Below are 22,414 nucleotides of genomic sequence, written 5' to 3'. Positions count from 1 at the left end.
AGAAAATGTATAGTTTTGGGATATTTTGCAAACTCTGTTAGTGAAAAATGATAAAAAATAAAAACATTGCTACTGAGGTTAAAAGTAGGGCGATGATATGTCTTGGGTTTGGTTTGAGCAGGGTTTGGCGAACTTCAAAGAAGTTTGGATGCCGAACTCAAACCCTATTAGCGCGATTTCAAAGCCGCACCAGTGCGAACTAGGGCTAAAAGGGCAATGGTGTCAGAAGGTGTGTCCCACTCTGCTCCACAATGCATTGATAGGTGGTCATTGGGCACTTTTTTCTAGTCCATTATTATATAAGACACAGCAGAACACATATTTAGGGTCTGCTCTGCAGAAATACTGATAAAGCCGGTTTTAAGTTATTCACTCCTCTAAATGATATTCCCTTTAGGAAATCTTAACTGTACAGGTAAATTATGTAGTATCCACCGGATGGCACCGTGGATAAATCTGGTGTAAGATAGTGGCATGTCCCAAAAGTCAATACATTGTATTTTTGAAATCTAATATATGGACTTTTTGGCCACAGAAACTTCAACACAACTTATAAGATAAAATAGTATTTATTTATTTATTAACAATATCATAAAAATACCAAAATTCATATAGAAAAGATTTGTATATGCACAATAGGTGTGGAATGTGGTGTAAACCCCACACAATTGTATACTAAAGATCTGTGTGTGTGCTATACAGCCACAGCAATTACAGGTATCCAAACTCTTAGGGTAGCGGGGATATCACCTTGACCACACTGTGTATGTCTACATTTTTCGCGAAAGAGCTTCTTCAGGAGCTTTCTAGTGTATCTATGTGGAGAAGAAATGTATATGATACATGTTAAACAATACAGAAATTGTAGTAAAATGCATAGAAAAGGTGTGCAAAGCACTTAATACATACAGCAAAAGAGTATACATCAATGGTTTGTCTGGGCATGGCCCCACTGGGACACAGTCAAACCAGTCCCATCGTAGATGTGAGGGCAAAGCATGAACTGGGAAATGAAATATATCAATGACTAAGGGCTCATAGATATCAAAATACATAAATATAGTCTGTATACCAATCACATTCGATATGCACGGAGCATCAAAAAAAATATATTTACCTTAATCCCGGACACTGGATATAAATCAGCATAACACCCAAAGATATCCCTGATGTAATATACAATGTACTAGCAGAGTGCCTTGAGTATTCAACAAGGAAAAAAGGTGTACACACTATGTAGTCCCATCATATTGCTAAAAAAAGGGCAAGTTAAAGATGATTGTCAGATATCACCAATTCACCATAATGCCTAAGAGGTTTCCATACATTATATATAGAATTCCATCCCACTAGCATACAGAAGATGCCATCTTGGGTATAAGGGAGGCACAGTGATACAACATGCATAGAAAGGGAACATTACCTTAAAGTAGGCCTTGTTAGAATAGTAATACAGTTGCAGGCATCAATATGAATTGGCACTACCGCCCTACGTCAAGCCCTGATTATCAAGGCACCAAACAGTGCCCTTGGGTGAACTATAATGCTAAATCAATAGAGATAATCACCCTCCACCCTTGTACCACAAGTTAGTATGGTGAATGAATAAATGTATCAAACCACTAAAAAGATGCGAGTTACCTGCTTGCATATCACAGTGAAAAATCTTGGTAGGGTTACGCCATCCGCGACCCTCTCACCCAAATATATAAATCAGACTGGTGTCATTCACCAGTTCAATATATTCCCCGACTGGGATGTCCCCTCTGGCCAGCGTGTGACGTCACCTAGCTAGTACATACTCTGTACACCATATGGTCAAGGTGATATCCTGGCTACTCTAAGAGTTTGGATGCCTCTAATTGCTGTGGCTGTATAGCACACACACACAGCTCTTTAGTATACATTATATTGGGGTTTACACCACATTGCACACCTAAAGTGTTTACACAAATCTTTTTTATATGAATTTTGTTATTTTGATATTTTTATGAATAAATATTAAAAAACATGTGATGGAAGCGCATAGGGACAATACCACCCTGGGTCTGGAGTCAGGCAGGGGTACTGTCAGAGTGAAAGACTGAATGGCTGATTGCCAAATGCCGCTGTGTACTGAGCGGTGGAGACCCTTGCCGGAACCAGTTGGAGCGAGGATGAACCATCCTGATGCGATGGCCGGAAAGACGTCACTCGCCTTGCAGGAGCCAGGGTGGAACGCAATCGTCCTCCATTGACGTGACTACGTGTTTCGTGCGCATGCGCTTTATTAGGTCCCTATGCGCTGCCATCACATGTTTATTCCTGCTCCAGCATCCATCCCATTATTTACTGGCCAGCAGCATAGTGACTTCCTTGGTGGCCCACTGGCAGGTTCTTATCCTCCAAACAACAGGCAGCCCAGGAGCACCTGGTTATCTGTTTGTGCTTTAATAAATAATACAGTCTATGCAGTGCAGTATTTAGGTTTTGTGCTGCCCTAGGCCTGACTGAACTTGTGCACCCCCTAATTTAAATATGACCCACCCCTTCCTGTAAAGGCCACACCATTTCCTGTTTATTACCCGCCCTGTCATCTGCAAACCACAGACCACAACCACAGTCTATCAGTGCAGCCTCATCAGTGCCCATCAGTGCAGCCTCATCAGTGCCCATCAGTGCAGCATATCAGTGCTGCCTTATTAGTGCAGCCTCATTAGTGTCCATCAGTGCAGTTTATCAGTACCCACCATTGCCGCCTCATCAGTGGCCATCAGAGCAGCATATTAGTGCCCATCAGTGCAGCCTATTAGCGCCCATCAGTGCAGCATATGAGTGCCCATCAGGGCCTGGGGGCAGAGGAGAGTAGGCGGAGCATTTGGCTGCAGTGCCACACTTATTATCATTGGCGGCCGTCGGGCCAGTTGTATTAAGTGTGGTCGGCGGTCTGTCCGAATGTCCTGACCGGCCAGTATTATCATACTGGTAGGTAGCAGTGTGACTGCTTTATGGGGGTACCATACTGATTTGCCTCCTGGACCCTGCCCTCCTGCCCAATTCACCACAAAATACTGGCACTATACAAAAAGTGTAGTGCAAGCCGGCGGGTACCCTTTTCGTGCCAGGAGGAGGCTGTTTTTTTTTTTTTTTCTTGCAGGGTGCAGCTTTTTGTTGCCCCCACTGCAAAGTGCTGCCCTAGGCCTGGGCCTTGTTGGCCTAGGCCAAGATACAGCACTGAATCTATGTTAGCTTTTAAGTTGTGTTGAAGTTTATGTGCCTAAAAAGTCCATATTTTAGATTTCAAATATACAATGTATTAATAGTACAGTTATTTGCACAAAACAATGGTAAATGAAGCACAAGATTAGCTTTGTATTTGCCACACGTATTCAAATACACATGCTGGAATCAGGATAATCACCCACCAGGGGAACATTTTATGAGTTTGCCCAGTTCAACAGTGAGCAAGCTTATAGTATAATATTAATGACATGATATGTATATCCCTGGTCTTTTTTTTCTCTGAATTCATATGACAACCTATTTACACAATAATATCTCTAAATGTGAAGACAGATATAGCATGGTATGAGGAGATAATTGAGGCTTTCCAGGCAGAGCATAAAGGATTTTAGTGTCATCCAGGAGATGCTGTAATTGGCCTCAGAAGGACTTGTTTCTCACACCTTGCTATGTCCTCAACATCCTGTACTGGGAAAGTGACCTGTCCTTGACTTCATGTATAGTGACATGTAATAGCAGCAGGAGACAAAGTATTAACTTGTAGTACTGGCTAGAATGACACACACCGCTTCTGTCATACATGATTATTAGGCATGAGAAAACTAATGGCAAGCTGAAGATTCAACCAGGATTAGGCTTACTTGCAACCTAGGATGTTTGTGAATATAGCTTGACTGGCATATTTAATTCACTAGCTTTTTTTTTTTTTTTTCTTGACATACAATTACAATTTTTTTTTTCTTTTTTCTTATGTCATTTTTTTAGGCTTAGTGTGGCAAACTTAAACAATTAAAAAAGCAGACAATGTAAAATTATGGCAGTTTGCGGATGAGAACCCAGTGGGGTTGAGACAAATAGAAAACTGCCAGAAGAGTTCAGTTACAACATATGATTATTTTATAATTATTATAAGATTGAAATTTTTATAAAAAAATGTGGTGATTCTAGAACAGCCAATGTTGGTAACAATGCATACAATGCTAAAGAATTATTTTAGTGGGCACTATGGCAGTAAGTGTAAAGGAAATTACAGTTGCCAGCAAGTGATGGGGGTATGATGGCTAACAGCATAAGCAGGGGAAGAGTGCAGACGGTATGACAGCAGACAGAATGAGCAAGGGAGGAGTGCAGAGGATTTGACAGCTATGTGCAGGAGAAAAGTGCAGAGAATAGAACAGTGAAGAATATGTGAAGAAGAGGACTGCTGAGGGTATATAGCAGGCAGTATGTGTGGGGGAAGATTTCTGAAAATTTGATGGTGGGCATTATGTGTACTTTATTTTACTTACTGTATGCCTACAAAGTAGAATATGATCTACAGTGAGGCTATAAAATTTGTGAACCCTTTTATATTTTTAATATTTGTAATATTTCTGCATAACTATGTTCCGACCCAACACTAGATAATGGAAATCCAATTTTTAGACAACAGAGTCAAAATCGTAGAGTTTGTTCATTATATTGAAGAAAGTTACTGTACAAATTTGCAAGCAAATATTTCCACTAACTGTTAATCAGTCCTGCACTTTAGTCCATTCCTTTTTACAAGTCAGCTTTAGCTTAGGTATGTTGGTAGGCTCACATGAATAGCAACTTTAGTTTCTGACACAAAATTTAAAGAACCAAGAACAAGAGTTTGACTTTAAACATTAACTTTCTTCTGCTTTACCTAACCTTTGACAGACTGACATGTGTGTTTAGGGTTTTTTTTATTTCCTCTAGAGCTTTAGTTCATAGAAGGGGACACTAATATTTTCCTGTGGGATTTGCTTTTACAATTCAGAGTTCACATTTCCAACAATAATAGCAAGTGGTTCCTTCTGGCTCAGAGGCAGCAAAGCGGGCAACTGCAATTCACAGATAGGATAAGGTTCTTATGCCAAAATGCAATGTGTGCCTTTCATTAAACATTACCAGGGTGGAACACAGGTCACCTTCTATATCGTTCAGATCAGGCCACCTTCCTAACTTCAATTTACCATAGCCCCCCTCCCCAAATAGAAGACATACTACTACATACTGCTCTAGAATGGAGTTAAAATGGCCAAAGCAGCCTTTTATTATAAAAAGAACACAATCTATTAAACAAAACATAACACAACAAATAAAATAAGATTGCAGGTCGTTGAATGCACCAAACAAACATATGTCTGTGGTACCAGATAGCTATGTTTTGCCCCAGCCACAAAACACACCCTCGGGAACTATTTCAGTTTACCTCAGACATGTACTGGTCTACAACTATCTAACTATAGGTTGACTAGACTAATGACACCACAGCCAGGAGAGGTCCCCAACTGTTTTCCCCAGATCACCAGATTTACACAGCCTTCAAGGACCCCACACTGCCAATGTCTGCTATGACTAAAATCCAGATGAAACCAAGGTCAATAAAGAGGGAGTGAAGGATGCTTACTCAATGACTGCAGATTTCTAACTGGAGCTTCTTTACTCCTCCCCACAGCCTATCTGCACAAGCTTCTTTCCATCAGCCTGCTTCTTCTGATAAATCCAGTAGGTACTTCACATTTCTTTTTTCCCCTTTATTTTAAAGCCAATTAACCTCAGATTGCCTGGTTCCCCTTCAACCTAATCATGTAAGCCCTGTGCTTATTTCCATTCCCTCATAGCTATAGGCCTGTCTTAATGATCTTCACTCAAGCCAAAAAGTTCAGTTTTGTTGTCATACATGCACAGAGCATTTTTTTTTCAATAGCTATCTGACTTATCCAAATGTTTTTTTTAGCAAACAGTAGATTGGCAGCAATGTTCGTTTTGTATAATAGGGGCTTTTTCTTTCCAACCCTGCCATGCACACCATTGTTAGTGTTCTTCTAATGGAAGACTTATAAACATTTACATTCCCCAATGTAAAAGATTAATTTAGTTCCTTATATGTTAAAGTAATTGTAAAGGATTTTTTTTTTCTGTGCAATGGAACTGCACAGAGCAGCCCCGAACCTCCTCTTCTCGGGTTTCCCACCAGCACTCCAGGCTCCTCCTTTTCTCAATATTAAACCATAGGAAGCAACTTCCTATTGTGGTAAACCTATGAGCTCGATTCCCAGCCATGCTAGCTGCGCCCATAGAGAGACAGCACGGCTTTGACCTACCCTCACTCCCTTATCACAGGATTTAGGTGACAGCAGCGGTAGCCAATGGCTCCTGCTGCCTCAGCAAAGCCTGTGAGAGCGGGTAGAGAAGACAGAGCCACTGAAGGATGGGAATAATGCTGGATCGAGAGAGCATTCAGGTAATATATAAGAGAGGGGGATACTGATACCTGAACAATTTTTATCTTAATGCATAGAATGCATTAAGTTAAAGCATGTTTACATTTTAGAACCACTTTAAACCTTTAAAAGTTCTTTGAGACGTCTTGGAGTATTACATGCCTTGCTTTTGGTGTGATATTTGTTGTTTGACTTAGGGAGGGTTACCAAGTTCGTAAATTACCTCTATTTTTACACACTGCCTGACAATTGGCTGGTGGAATCCAAACTCTTTTAGAAATAGCTTTGTGTCGGGATTCGAACCCGTGACCAGCCACATCCCAGGCGGTAGACCTGCTTACTAGGCTACCGTCCTCTCTGGACATTCTTCCCTGAAGCCTATTATTTTAACCTTAGTCTTGCCAAGCCTTGCTCATCACCCTTGATTCCCCACACCTGGTACTTCCCTATATAAGTCCAGCCCCTTGCACTCAAGCTTGCTGATTATTGAGCTCCTGAGACTTGATCAAGCTTCTCCTCATCTGCTGCTCTATCTACTACCACAAATCCATTGCTGACCAGGAATTGACTACCGACTACTCTTCTGCTTTGTTCCTACCTACTGAACTGCTACCTCCGTTGCCGATCCGGATTGTCTGACCACGCTTACTGCTGCCCGCCCCGACCTTTGGCTCGTCTGACTTCTCTCTGGTTGTCCCTTGTATGCTTTTCCACCTCCGGACCGAACCTGCACTCTGCCTGGCTGGGTGATCCTGGGGACCGCGACCTGGTGTTAGCTTGCAGCGCAGTCTATCCCCACCATCAGGGGCTCTAGTGAAAACCAGCTAGCACTTAGTTTCCGCACCTCAGGTGAACCCTTGTCCTCAGCAGAGTACTACCTGGTGTCCATCCGGCATCCAGCACTGCTACCACCGTAGCCAACCCGGATTGTCTGACCACACCTCTGCCAGACTTCCTGCACCTACTACCGGCTTGCGGTCCTTGCCACTGGGCTCCACTCCTACCTCCGGCCAGCAGTCCTCTGACTCAGGTGAGCCTGTAGGATTGTTACACTTTGTAATCTTTTCCAGCATGGTAAGAATTAACAACTTTTTTTAGAGATCCTCAGAAATCTTCTTTGTTTCACCCCTTTGTTTGACCCATACCACATTTAAACAATCTTATTTTGTTAAGATCAGGCTAATTGAAGACCCAGATTTAAAATCTTAAAATAACACAGATCCTCCCACAATGATTATCGTTCAGTTGGTTAAAACTCCTCCCTCCAATTTGTAGTTCAGATTCCCTGAGAATCACAGAGGTGATTCTCCATTTCAAAAGTATATACATAAAGTGCTCTAAAGTGTGTAAAAATTCCAAAAATTGTGCATAAAAGATACATTTGTGCAATCATCACTCCATTGTCCCCCCAGTGCTCTCCCGCACTCACCAGGAACATGACTCTTACCACTAGCAAAGAGTCAAACACATGCCTGTTTTTCTCCACATATAGGTCACTCCTGATGTTCCAATGCTCTTCTGCTAGTATAGTATGTTCGGTGACATCACTTCTGGTCTTTTGAATATATGCAGGAGCTTTCTGATTACTTGTGATTTCATTATAAGTTGTGAGTGTATTTATTTATTTATTACAGGTACTTTTACATATATACCGACAATTTACACAGCACTTTACATAAACACAATGTTGACAAAAGTATTGGGACACCTTCATTTACACACACAAAAACCTTAATGGCATCTCAGTCTTAGTCTGTAGGGTTTTTTTTTTTTAACAAAATTTTATTAAGGTTTTCAGCAAAAGACAGATACATCATAAGATGCAGTATGTCGGAAAACAATTCAGAAAACAATTCAGAAAACAAAGGATTTGTCCTACATCAAATGACGAGTATGTGAGATACATTCAGAGACTGCATGTCAACCCAAGAAATCCAAAGGTTCCGTTAATATGGGGGTGGGGGGGGGAGGCGGGAATGGGTGTAGGGGGGAGGAGGGAGGTAGGAGGGGGGGTGGGGGAGGATGCCAACCCAGGTGATCATGAGCATCACATGTAGTAAAAAAATCTTACACAACAACCATAACAATATGCAACAACAGTAGCAATAACACCCATGTTGTTTAATTTAGGGCTAGGTAGAAATAGACTTTAGAAGGCCGTGTTCCGAGACCTGTCGGTCAGAGTCTTAATGTTAAATGGTAGGTTCAGAGGAGTAGCTTACAAGTGCCAGGAGGGGGGGGGGCTTGGAGAAGCATCGAGGAAGTTCAATTGTTGCGGCATAGTATCCAAGGCTGTTAGGTGAAAGTGGACAATCCGACCCATGGTCCAGATGAGCAGGTGTCCACCTAGTGCCAAGAGTAAAGATGTGGGTAAGAATCAAAGAGAGAGATAACCAGCTGTATGGTTTTTCCATAAACTCTGTCTAGAAGATGGCTCAATGGCTAGTTGCGCTGTGGCAAGCGGTGGAAGTTCACTAGCCTCACATTAAGAGCGTGAGACTCGTAAAAGGTGTAAGAATGCAGACCATTTCCGGTCGAAGATGGCCAGTTTGGCAGCATTGGAGGTTTTCAGATCTAGTGCTTCTCTTGCGTGCAGTTGTTGGAGGCCCGCAGTCACGTCTGCCAGGTTAGGAGGAAAAGCCTGTATCCATTTGGCCAGTGTAGCCCTTCTGGCAACCATATAGCAGGTTATCAGCCAAGTTTTGTGAAGCTTAATGAGGAGGCATTGATGTTTGGGTAGGTATTGGAGGGGCGCATCTATGTTGCCAAACAAGAGTAGGTAGGGATCGCCAATGGGTGCTATGCCCCTGACGGTAGTGACATAGGATTCGACTGATGTCCAGAAAGCGGCTATAATAGGGCACGTCCAGAGTCTGTGTGCAAGAGTAGGTTTAGGTGTCGAGCATAGTGGGCAATCGATTGAATGTGGACAGGAGGTACTCCTGGAGTATGGTACGGAACTATGATGCATAATTTTAAATTGCAGTTCCCTCCAGAATTGATTGGTTATGAATTTGTGGGTGGTCAGGTAGCCGGCCAATATTAGTTGATGGGCGTCCGGGTTGGGGAAGTCCTTTACCCAGTTTGAAGATTGAAATGTAGAGTTACTGACGTTTGGGAGCGACAATAGCGTTTTGTAAATGTCCGAGATTTTATGCAGTTCCTGTTCAAGAAACTTATCCGTTATGGTCCGCTTGAACCGCAGGAGTCGGTTAGGGCAGGATTTAATCACAAAGCTTATGGCCTGAATAATGCCAAGGGTATGGCCCTTGGGCAGACAAAAGCGATCTCTGATGACTGATATGGATAGGGGTGTGCCCGAGTCAGGATCAAATAATTGGGCGAAATGTTGAAGGTCCAGAGCTGGCCAGTCTTTGAATGGGGGGTACCGCTGGGCTTGCGGAAAAAGGGGGTGTCCTCTGATGGGTAGGTGTGGTGTCATGGTGGGCGAAGCGTTGAGCTTGCGGTATAGTTCTCGCCAGGTAATATTAGTGTCCCTGATTAGAACATTATGCTTCAGGTGAGTCGGCAGGTTCTTATGGGTACAGTGTAATAGGGCCACCAGATCATAGGGTGAGGTCAGTTGGGATTCAAGGTGGTAATTCGAGTACCTAGAAGTTTTGCCAATCTAGTCCAGTCCCACCCTGAAAACACACGCCAAGTTGTAGAGACGTGCATTCGGAAGTCCCACCCCGCCCTCCCTCCTCGGCAGATACAGTTTCTGAAGAGCAATGCGAGGCTTCCTGCCATTCCAAATAAAGGTTGTAATTGCTCTAGTAAGTCTATGCATATCCTTGTGCTTTACCAACAGGGGAATAGTTTGGAGAGGGTACAGCAACTTGGGGAAGCCCACCATCTTGTAAAGATGGCATCTGCCGAAGAGGGATAGGGGGAGGCCCATCCAGGCATCTAATGCTGATGTAACTTTAGAGATGGCGGGTGGGATATTGAGGTGGTAAATGGAGGAAGGGGTATGACCAATTTTGATTCCCAAATATGTAATAGAGGTTTTGGCTATGGAGAAAATTGGCGAGGAGGGCCAAGGGTTATGTCGTGCATGTCGGAGCGGTAAAATTTCGCTTTTAGAGAAATTAATTTTGAGACCCGACCGCTTACGAAAATCTTCAAAAATGTCATGAATCAGTGGTGAGTCCTTGAGTGGGCTGGATGTAAAGATGAGAATGTCGTCCGCGAACAGTGCTATGCGTAGATCGGAACTACCTACGGGGATACCATGCAGATCAGGATGGTGAAGAATAAATCGCGCTAAAGGTTCCAGGGCCAAATTAAACAGGAGGGGGGACAACGGGCAACCCTGTCTCGTGCCTCTCTGTAACGTGAACGGAGCCGAGATGTGGCCATTCGCGATAACGTTTTGCCGAGGGGTTGGTGTACATCGCTTTGATAAGGTGGACAAAGGGGCCCCGAAACCCAAAACGTTGCAGGACCAAATGGAGCCAGTCTATGTCCACCCTATCAAAGGCTTTCTCCGCGTCTAGGGATATAATGGCCATGTCAGCGGTTTGATGTTGTTGGGATGTCTCTAGAGCTGTTAGCACTTTACGAATATTGGCTGTAGCCGATCTACCCGCAGTGAATCCAGCTTGTGCAGGATGGATCAAGGTGGGCATAATGGGCGTAAGTCTGGTGGCTATTATTTTACACAGGATCTTACCATCCAGGTTTAAAAGTGATATAGGACGATAAGAGCCTGGTTCGGTAGGATCTTTCCCAGGTTTTGGGAGCAATTTGACATGTGCTTAGAGGCCTGTCGGGAAGTAAGGGTGACCGTCAAGAATATGTTGATAGAGTGACCTCAGAGTCCGTGCTAGGACATTGGCTGATGATTTGTAGAAGTCTGACGTGAAACCATCAGGCCCCGGGGCTTTACCAGGGGGTAAACGTGCTATAGTGGAAGTAATTTCTTCAATCGAGATGGGAGCATTGAGCGCGACTAGGAGGTGTTCGTCTATAGTAGGGAGTGTGACATTATCTAACCAGGCATCTGCCGCCTGAGCGTCGTGGTGTTCTGCACTGTACAATTCAGAGTAATAGTGTGAGAGAATGTCGGCTATTTCCTTGTGGGAGGTGGTAATGGTGCCTTTGTCAGTCTTTAGTGCTGCAATATGTGTGGGAGTGGAGGGCCCTTTGCACAGTTTGGCTAGTAGCTTGCCTGGCTTGTTCCCAAATCTGTGATACTGCATCTCTTGGATGGAGGAATACACCCTCTCCTGTGCCGTCGCCCAGGTATCAAAGGCTACCTTAGCTTCCTGCCATTTCTGCCTGTTGGAGTGATTATTTGTCTGTGACAACTCTAATTGGGCCACTCAAAGCCGTATACTGGCTTCGGTGTAAGCCTGTCTGATGGCTTTCTTACGGCCGGCAGCATAGGAGAGAATCCGCCCCCGCAGTACTGCTTTTCCCGTTTCCCAAAACAAGTTAGGATCTGAGACATGGGCTGCATTCGTGTCAGTAAATTCCTGCCACGTTTCATGAATAATCGAGGCCAATTGGGCGTCATTAGCCAAGAAAGAGGGGAATCTCCACCCACTCACTGGGGGTTTAGGAGATGGGTCAAGAAGGTCTAACGAGATAGGGGCATGGTCAGATATAGCGAGTTCGTGAATGGTCGAGTCCGTAATCAGGGGCTGTGTGGACAAAGTGGCAAAAAAGTAATCAATACGTGATAGGGATTTGTGTGGGTTGGAAAAGAATGTAAACTCCCTTCCGTCTGGGTGTAGCAATCTCCAAACGTCTGTGAGATGGATGTGTTCAGCAAAATCTGAGAGATGGCTGGGGTTAGAGGACCATAGTGAGGGTGTGGAGAGTAATGGGCGAGATCTATCCTCCCTAGCGTCCATGACTGCATTGAAATCCCCTGCTAAAATTAGTGGGGCGTGGATATGTGGGGCCAGATGAGAGGTCAAATCCTGAAAGTATTTTTTTGATGGGGAGTTAGGGGCGTATGCTGTGGCAAGTACCCATTCCTTTTGGCCAGAGGAGAATTTGACTGCCAGGAACCTACCTTCCGAGTCTGCATGAGACGATATGACCGTGCCCGGAAAGTTTTTGTGAACAAGAAGTAGGACACCGGCTTTCCCCTTAAGTGCGGGTGAGCCGAAAACTTTTCCCACCCATAGTTTACGCATTCGGTCATAATCTTGTTCAGGGAGGTGGGTCTCCTGTAATACCGCTATGTCGGTTTTCAACCTTTTCAGGTGGCGAAGGACTGCCATACGTTTATGTGGGGAACGAAGGCCTTTAACATTCCATGATATAATCCTAACCATTAGGATATAACAATGGGAGGTGACGCACCAGAAATTGTAAAAATGATCGTGAGTGAATGGGTGAAGCTGCGTAAATAAGAGTCAGATAAAATGGTGCAAGGATGTGTACCAAGAGTTGGAACAGGGGAAAGGGAAGGGGCAAAGGGTGGGTTGGCAAAACTTTGACAAATAATAATAGTACAATAAGACAATAAACAACTGAAACATGACACTTTCGTGTCCGAGGAAGCGTGCACTTCACTTCTTCCCACATGTGACCAACTGCCTACAGCAGCGCTACCGGGGGATGATAGATCCAAACCCAAGCGGTGTGCCCGCTACCCCACTCACGTTTTAGGTGTAGTCGGTGAAATATTCTCAATGTTCAGATCCATTTTGGTAGAACGAGAGATCTCCACTGTAGGTGGGTAAGCAGACCTTGTCATCACCCTGGTAAGAGGTAGGCAGAGGAGAGAAGCATAACAGATCAATCACAATAACATTTGCAGGGGATAGAACCTTGAAAAGGAGAAGGAGTAGCCAGCTTATTATGGTGCAGGTGGTGAAGAGATAAATAGTAGCCACACTTATTGTTAACCATAGTGTGAAGAGAGGCCCGCTCGTTCCAAGGCCGTGCAGTATGAAGGGAACGTGAAAGGCATTAAAGCGGGTGCCCCTGCCTTTTACAAGATAAACCAAGTGTGGTGGAGGTACCTAATCATTCGCCAGCAAAGAGTCAATCAGGACTAGAGATGGAGATTGGTCAGTTTGGTCCGAATTTCCCGGAAAGATCTGTGAGCCGCAGCTTCTTGGCCGGATCCTTTCGAGGACTGCGTTGGTCCCTGGGATGTTGGTTTCTGAAGAGGGCTTGCGTGGGTGGTGTAGAGGTATCCATTGGCAGACAAAGGTGTGCATTGAGGTAATCCCAGGCCTCGTCTGGATGGGTGAAAGATTTGGACTGACCTGAGGTATCCGTGAACCGTAGTGTTGCTGGGTAAGCAAGAGTGAATTTGATGCCCTGCTGGTATAGAGCATTGCAGATAGGTTGCAGGGCCTTACGGCGTTTGGAAACCTCCTGAGAATAATCTGCAAACAACAGCAATTTGTGACTGTCAATTTGCAGCGATTTAGAGTTACGGTATGACTTCATCAAGTTGTTTCTGTCCACGAAGTTCAGGTACTTTACTATCACCGGGCGAGGGGTACGCCATTCGTTAGATGGAGGGCCCACACGATGTGCCCTTTCGGCGACACATATGTTAGTAAGTCCCAGGGCTTGAGGGATACGCTGAACACACATGTCCATCAAGGAATCAGCACCAAAGGATTCCGGGAGGCCTATTATGCGCAGGTTATTTCTGCGAGACCTGTTTTCCAGGTCATCCACTTTTTCAAGTAGGTACTGCTGGGTTAGTTGAAATTGTGTCTCCTGATGGAAGGAGGCTTGTGTTTCCTCCTCTATTTCGGCCACTCTGCTTTCTAGTTCAGTGAGCCGCATGGCGTGCTCACCTATGTCCTTACGTATTTGGGCTATCCCTGCCGCCATTGCTCTATCTACTGCCTCAGTGATAGTCGGCGCTAGTAGTGCAGCTACTGCCTGTGCGATGCCGGAGTACTGGTCAGGCGGCACCGCACCAGAGGAGTCAGGGGGGGCTGTAGAGAGCGGAGATCCAGACACTGGAGGGTGGCTTGTGAGAGACTGAGCCGCGCCCTCCGCCATCTTGCCTACAGTGCCGTCGGCTGGAGCTCTGTCTGTGTGGGAGGCGGGAGCGGCGGTAATGGAACCGTGCACCAGGAACTTGTCCATTGGAGTCTCCCCGCTAAGGCAGAGGAGGAAGGGGGTGTTGCAGGTTCACCGATCGGGGGTTTAGGCTGATTTTGTAAGCCGAGGGGTCAGGAGCCGCCGCTTCCTGCTCCTTCACATCTGGCGCCGGAACCGGAAGTCACCAGTCTGTAGGGTTTAATATTGAATTGGCCCACCCTTTGCAGCTATAACAGATTCAGCTCTTCTGGGAAGGCTGTCTACGAGATTTAGGAGTGCTTCTGGAAGAATGGTCAAACATTCCCATAGACACACTCCTAAACCTTGTGGACAGCCTTCCCAGAAGAGTTGAAGCTGTTATAGCTGCAAAGGGTGGGCCAACTCATTATTGAACCCTACGGACTAAGACTAGGATGCTATTAAAGTTCATTCGCGTGTAAAGGCAGGAGTCAAAATACTTTTACAATATAGTGTATATTTTACATTCACATCGGTCTCTGCCCTCAAGGAGCTTACAATCTAAGGTCCCTAACTCACATTCATACATAGTAGGGCCAATTTAGACAGGAGACAAATTAACCTACCAGCATACCTTAGGGTTTGTTTCTGTTTTTACTTTATTAAATGGGATTACACCATGGAATCTTTCCTATTTCTATGCACGCCTTTTGTACCCAGGTCATAACTGAGTAATTTAAGCCAGTTACACACACATTGGATAAGCCTATACCATACCAGCAGAAGGGCATTGGAACATCATAACACACATAACAGTGCTTTTATTGATATGTTTAATAGGGACTAGATATGCGAAATCCATTGTTCTAGTTAACATACCCTTTACCTCTGGATCATTTTCCTTAATAAATGATTGAACATGTATAATGTTTTTGACATATTTGTTCAGGATCTCGTCTAGTATGGGCTAGAAAAAAATAATTACATTTTTTGTCACATTTGTGCAGAAATATCAAAAATTAAAAATCAAGTTTTGCTGCAATATATTAATCTTCAATTTAGAGATTCCCCCTGCAGGAATTTTTTTTAAGACTAGCATTGTTAAACCCAATTTCTCTGAGCCCAGGTCCTCCTAGAATGTCCTCAGCGTGTGAATGAACAGTGAATATTTCTAAATATAAATCAACAATCAGAAAATTAAATTTCAAAACTTTACCATGGAACCATGCTGCAATCTGCTTACTGTCCTTTTCCATGCCAGCACGAAGTGGGATCTGCTCCTCTTTAAACCAGCGGATGATGACTTCCCTTGATATTGGCCGAGCTGGTCGTTCCCATACTTTTCTTAAAGGAAAGCACAAATATTTTACTGCTTATTATATTGTATATCTGAGTAAGTTCAACACCAAAAAAATGGATATCACACAAATTATTTTTGCCCATAACTGACTAAAGCTTATTTAAATTCTGTTTAAATCAGCTACATATAATACAGATGCATAAAATGATCTACAGTTTGTAAAACGTCCAAAATCTGCTCCTTGCCAAATTTCTGCAGAGAAGGCTCTTGCTCTCTGTGTGAAAGTAATGGTCTATCTGCAGAGGATCAACACACCCCCTTCTGAGTAAGATCTAGACCTTTCCCATCAGTAAATCTCCTTCTCCTTAATGATCAGTGTCATGGTCAGGAGTCAGGCTTGAAGACCAGTAGCTATAGCAGTAGAGAGGCTTCCACTGACCAGCAGGATAATTATACAAGCAGGACAACCTGGTGGATGACGCAGGCTCATTTGAGGTGCGGGGGTCTAAACACCAATGGGTATTCACCAGAGCTCCTGATCGTGGAGATGAGTTTTGTTGCGTGTTAGTAACAGATTGCTGTCCTCAGGATTGCCTCACCAGGAGATGAGCAAGTCAAGGTCCAGTAGCAGATATACAGTGGGTACGGAAAGTATTCAGATCCCCTTAAATTTTTCACTCTTTGTTATATTGCAGCCATTTGCTAAAATCATTTAAGTTCATTCTTCCTTCTCATGAATGTACACATAGCACCCCATACTGACAGAAAAACACAGAATTGTTGACATTGTTGCAGATTTATTAAAAAAGAAATACTGAAATATCACATGGTCCTAAGTATTCAGACCCTTTGCTGTGACACTCATATATTTAACTCAGGTGCTTTCCATTTCTTCTGATCATCCTTGAGATGGTTCTACACCTTCATTTGAGTCCAGCTGTGTTTGATTATACTGATTGGACTTGATTAGGAAAGCCACACACCTGTCTATATAAGACCTTCCAGATCACAATGAATGTCAGAGCAAATGAGAATCATGAGGTCAAAGGAACTGCCTGAAGAGCTCAGAGACAGAATTGTGGCAAGGCACAGATCTGGCCAAGGTTACAAAAAGATTTCTGCTGCACTTAAGGTTCCTAAGAGCACAGTGGCCTCCATAATCCTCAAATGGAAGACGTTTGGGACGACCAGAACCCTTCCTAGAGCTGGCCATCCGGCCAAACTGAGCTATCGGGGGAGAAGAGCCTTGGTGAGAGAGGTAAAGAAGAACCCAAAGATCACTGTGGCTGAGCTCCAGAGATGCAGTCAGGAGATGGGAGAAAGTTGTAGAAAGTCAACCATCACTGCAGCCCTCCACCAGTCGGGGCTTTATGGCAGAGTGGCCCGACGGAAGCCTCTCCTCAGTGTAAGACACATGAAAGCCCGCATGGAGTTTGCTAAAAAACACCTGAAGGACTCCAAGATGGTGAGAAATAAGATTCTCTGGTCTGATGAGACCAAAATAGAACTTTTTGGCCTTAATTCTAAGCGGTATGTGTGGAGAAAACCAGGCACTGCTCATCACCTGTCCAATACAGTCCCAACAGTGAAGCATGGTGGTGGCAGAATCATGCTGTGGGGGTGTTTTTCAGCTGCAGGGACAGGACGACTGGTTGCAATCGAGGGAAAGATGAATGTGGCCAAGTACAGGGATATCCTGGACAAAAACCTTCTCCAGAGTGCTCTGGACCTCAGACTGGGGCGAAGGTTGGTTTACCTTCCAACAAGACAATGACCCTAAGCACACAGCTAAAATAACGAAGGAGTGGCTTCACAACAACTCCGTGACTGCTCTTGAATGGCCCAGCCAGAGCCCTGACTTAAACCCAATTGAGCATCTCTGGAGAGACCTAAAAATGGCTGTCCACCAACGTTTACCATCCAACCTGACAGAACTGGAGAGGATCTGCAAGGAGGAATGGCAGAGGATCCCCAAATCCAGGTGTGAAAGACTTGTTGCATCTTTCCCAAAAAGACTCCTGGCTGTATTAGATCAAAAGGGGGCTTCTACTAAATACTGAGCAAAGGGTCTGAATACTTAGGACCATGTGATATTTCAGTTTTTCTTTTTTAATAAATCTGCAACAATGTAAACAATTCTGTGTTTTTCTGTCAGTATGGGGTGCTATGTGTACATTCATGAGGAAGAAGAATGAACTTAAATGATTTTAGCAAATGGCTGCAATATAACAAAGAGTGAAACATTTAAGGGGGTCTGAATACTTTCCGTACCCACTGTAGCAAGTAGGGATCAAGTAGAAGCATAGTCAGTAAACAAGCCAAATGTCAGTAACAAGGCTTCAGGTTAAGATCAAGCAGAAGCATACAACAAGACGAAGGTCAGTAATGAATGGTAGCAAAGATACAAACGGAAGTGGGAGTGACAACAGATATTGGCTGGAGAGAGCACAATAATCTGGTAAACAGATAGCTCAAAGGCATAGATTAAAGAGTCGGCTCATAAAGAGTTAAAGGTTCACCATAAACAAGGTTCAAGACAAATTGTCTAAGGAATTATCCAAGGAGCTGTCCATCATCTCAGGTGGCTCAGAAAGAGGAAATACTGTCAGATACAGCAGAGGTTGCAGGTTCAGAGCCAGGTCCTCACAATTAGAGAATTCTAGATTTGGCCTAGTAGGGGGAAGGTTGGACCTCTGTAGGTAGAGGGGAAGATTGAGTAATAAAATGATACATTGGGCTGCTGGCCCTGAGTGTAGACATTTCACCCTACAAACTTTGATCAGATTTTGTTTATGGCTCTCAGATGTCTTGTGGCTAAATTCCAAAAGTGGCAGAGGAATCTGATGTTGGAAGATGTAAAAAGGTGTGTCCCAACAAACTATGGCCTTTCACTGTGCCTAACAGTCTTTGCGGCATCATGGCACATGTTGCATGGCATACCTTTTTTGTCCACAAAAATGTGTCCCTACCAGGGCTAAATAGTTGTGATCTTCACCAGGAACAAAGGTTTCTAGTCCTCCTCTGGGAGACAGACCACTGCTTCAAAAAAGAAACTAAGGGTGATTAAATACAGCATTCTGGAAAGGGACAGGCTTTTCTACTTCAACTGTGGCTACTTTCTAAAGAAAACAAACTGTAAGACTTACCACACTTCTTGTTTTGATGCAACATAAATGTATTTAGCTGATTTCAGCTCAAAGTTCAGCTGAGTTTTAGGTTACACAACGTGGAAGTGAAAGTTTTATTTTCTGAAATATCTCAATTAAAGTGATATTAAAGACTATATATTTTTACCCTAAATTTAAAAAAGAGAGGTTTATACTTACCTGCTCTTTACCTCCTCTTCTGGGGCCCCCCACTGGAGCTCTCCACTCCTTCTGCTCTTTGTTTTGTGCTATGGGGGCACACATGAAGGCATGCTCCCAAGCCAGGCTGTGTGCGTCGATAGACAGCCAGTCTATCAATCTGTCTGTCTTATTAGGGCAGAGGAGAAACACCAGTAATTGGGGGGGGGGGGGGGACACAAGCAACAAGGGAAAATTTTTTTATCCTAATGCAGGAAATGCATTAGGATAAAAACCTTTTGACTTAGGAGACAATTGAGGCATTACTTTAGACTTGCAATGGAAAACATGATGCAAGGTAAAGGACTCAAAAAAATGACATTGATTCAGCATAGTTACATAGTTAGTCAGGTTGAAAAAAGACACAAGTCCATCTGGTTCAACCTTGTAATAGAAAAAAAATTGATCAATTTTTTTTTTTTTTTAAACAGTGTAAAAATAATAAATAAAATAAATAGTAAATAAAATTAAAGCGCCCTGTCCCCGTGAGCTCACGCGCAGAAGTGAACGCATACAGAAACCCCGCCCACATATGTAAACGGTGTTCAAACCACACATGTGAGGTATCGCCGCGATCATTAGAGCAAGGGGAATAATTTGAGCCCTAGACCTCCTATGTAACTCAAAGATGGCAACCTGTAGAAATTTATAAAATGTTGCCTATGGGGATTTTTAAGTACCAAAGTTTGTCGCCATTCCTTGAGCGTGCGCAATTTTGAAACATGACATGTTGGGTATCTATTTACTCGGCGTAACATTATCTTTCACATTATAGAAAAAAATTGGGCTAAATTTACTGGTTTCTTATTTTTTAATTAAAAAAAGTGATTTTTTTCCAAAAAAATTGCGTTTGGAAGACCGCTGCGCAAATACGGTGTGATAAAAAATATTGCAATAATCTCCATTTTATTCTCTAGGGTCTCTGCTAAAAAAATATATATAATGTTTGGGGGTTCTAAGTAGTTTTCTAGCAAAACAACTGATTTTAGCTTGTAAACACCAAATGTCAAAAATAGGCCTAGGCAAGTGGCTAGGATGCATGATGGTGCGCCTTGGATGTTAGGCCCCTCTATATGGCTAGGCTGTGAAAAAGTCTCACACATGTGGTATTGCCATACTCAGGAGGAGTGGCAGAATGTATTTTGGGGTGTCATTTTTGCTGTGTACATGCTATGTGTTAGGAATATCCTATAAATTGACAACTTTGTGTAAAAAAAAAAAAAGTTTTAATTTTTTTCCCACATTTTCCAAAAACTTGTGAAAAAAAATGATATGTTCAAACAACCCATAATGCCACATAGAATATACGTTGGAGTGTTTGCTTTCCAAAATGGGATCATTTTGTGGACTTTTCCATTGTATTGGTGCTCTAGGGCCTTCAAAAGTGTGATAGGTAGTAAGAAAGTTTTATGTGTATTAATGCTCCTAGAACGCCTGAAGGTGCTACTTGGATGTTGAGTCTCTTTTTGTGGCCAGGCTGGGTAAAAGTCTCACACATGTGGTATCACCATACTCAGAAGGAGTAGCAGAATGTATTTTGAGGTGTCATTTTTGCTGTGTACATGCTATGTGTTAGAAATGGCTTATAAATTGACAACTTTGTGGGAAAAAAAAGAAAAAAAAATGTTTTTCTTAAATTTCCCAAGAATTGTGGGAAAAAATTATAACTTGAAAAAACTCACCATGCCTCTTACTAAATACCTTGGACTGTCTACTTTACAAAAAGGGGTCATTTGGGGGGTATTTGTACAGTCCTGACATTTCAGGGCCTCAAGAAAGGAGATAGGCCGTCAGTACATCTGGTGTGATCAATTTTCAGCAATTGGTACCATTGCTTCTAGACTCAATAACTTTCACACAGACTAAAAACTATACACTAATTTGGGTTAATTTTACCAGAGATATGTAGCAGTATAAATTTTGGCCCAAATGTATGAAGAAAAATTAATTTTTTGCAAAATTTTATAATAGAAACTAAAAAAAAGTGTTTTTTTTTTCAAAATTTTTGCTCTTTTTTTGCTTATATCACGAAAAAAAAAAAAACCCAGTTGTGATCAAATACCACCAAAAGAAAGCTCTATTTGTGTGAAAAAATGATAAAAAATTTGTTTGGTTACAGTGTAACATGACTGAGCAATTGTCATTCAAAGTGTGAGAGTGCTGAAAGCTGAAAATTGGTCTGGGAAGGAAGGGGGTCTAACTGCTCTGTATGGGAGTGGTTAACTGACAATTGCGCGATCATACGACACTGTACCCAAATAAAATTTATGTCTTTTTTTTTCCCATAAATAGAGCTTTTTTTTTTGGATGTGTTTGATCACCTGTGCGATTTTTATTTTTTGCGCTATAAACAAAAATAAGAGTGACAATTCTGGAAAAAATATATATTTTTTTTACTTTATTTGCTATATAACATTCCCAATAAAAAAAAAAAAAAAAATGAAAAATCTAATTTTTTCATAATTTTAGGCCAATTTGTATTCTGCTACGTAGTTTTGGTAAACAAAATCCCAATAAGTGTATTTTGATTGGTTTGCGCAAAAGTTATCTCGTCTACAAACTAGGGGAAAGATTTATTTTTATTTATTTTTTTTTCACTAGTAATGGTGGCGATCAGCGATTTTTAGCAGGACTGCGACATTGCGGCGGGCAGATCGGACCCCTAACTGACATTTTTGATTCTTGACATTTTGATTCTTGATATTTTACTAATGACACTGGCAAGGAAGGGGTTAACACCAGGGGCGATCAAAGGGTTAACTGTGTTCCTAGGGGGTGTTTTCTAATTGTGGGGGGATGGGCTTGCTGAATGAACACAGAGACCTGTGTTCCTAAATAGGAAGAACACAGGATCCCTGTGTTCATTACCGACAGAACAGCGGTCTGCCATGTTTACAAGGGTAGACCGCTGTTCTGTCTCCCTGGCGGCAATCGCGGCGGCCGTACCCGTGAATTGGCTTTCCCTGCTAGCGGCCCCATGAAGCGACATACAGGTATGTCGTTTTGTGGGACAGAGTATATGTACTGCTGGAGGTCAGCAAGTGGTTGAAATCACATTAGAGACTAGCATCAGATTATAGTTGAGAGTTTGACAAAGTAGAACTACAAACATTTTTTTTAGGATTTGTCTATGGAAGGGTTAATATTTATGTCAGTTCTTTTATTGCTGTCAGTAACATCATCTCTAAGATTAACCCTTTAGGCTCCATTCACACCATGTGTTTTTTCATGCTCTTTGCTTTTTGCAGAAATGCAGATCATTTTTTTTATAATCGGTTCCTATGGAACATGTTCACATCAATGCATTTTGAGCCTCTGCATTTTTG

General features: G+C 42.9%; 1 protein-coding gene across 1 annotated transcript in view; it reads right to left on the bottom strand.

Annotated features, from left to right (window-relative positions):
• The window catches only part of SH2D4B (SH2 domain containing 4B), a 449,800-nt gene that overhangs the window by 91,972 nt on the left and 335,414 nt on the right, over positions 1 to 22,414 (bottom strand). The window contains exon 6 of the mRNA XM_082266823.1: positions 15,661 to 15,788. Coding sequence (XP_082122949.1) covers positions 15,661 to 15,788 — 128 coding nt within the window. The remainder of the gene's footprint in view (positions 1 to 15,660; positions 15,789 to 22,414) is intronic.

Source organism: Pelophylax lessonae, assembly GCF_965119305.1.
Source record: "Pelophylax lessonae genome assembly, chromosome: 9".
Lineage (NCBI taxonomy): Eukaryota > Metazoa > Chordata > Amphibia > Anura > Ranidae > Pelophylax > Pelophylax lessonae.
The sequence above is the reverse complement of the archived record's forward strand: the minus strand, read 5'-3'. Positions and strand labels throughout refer to the sequence as shown.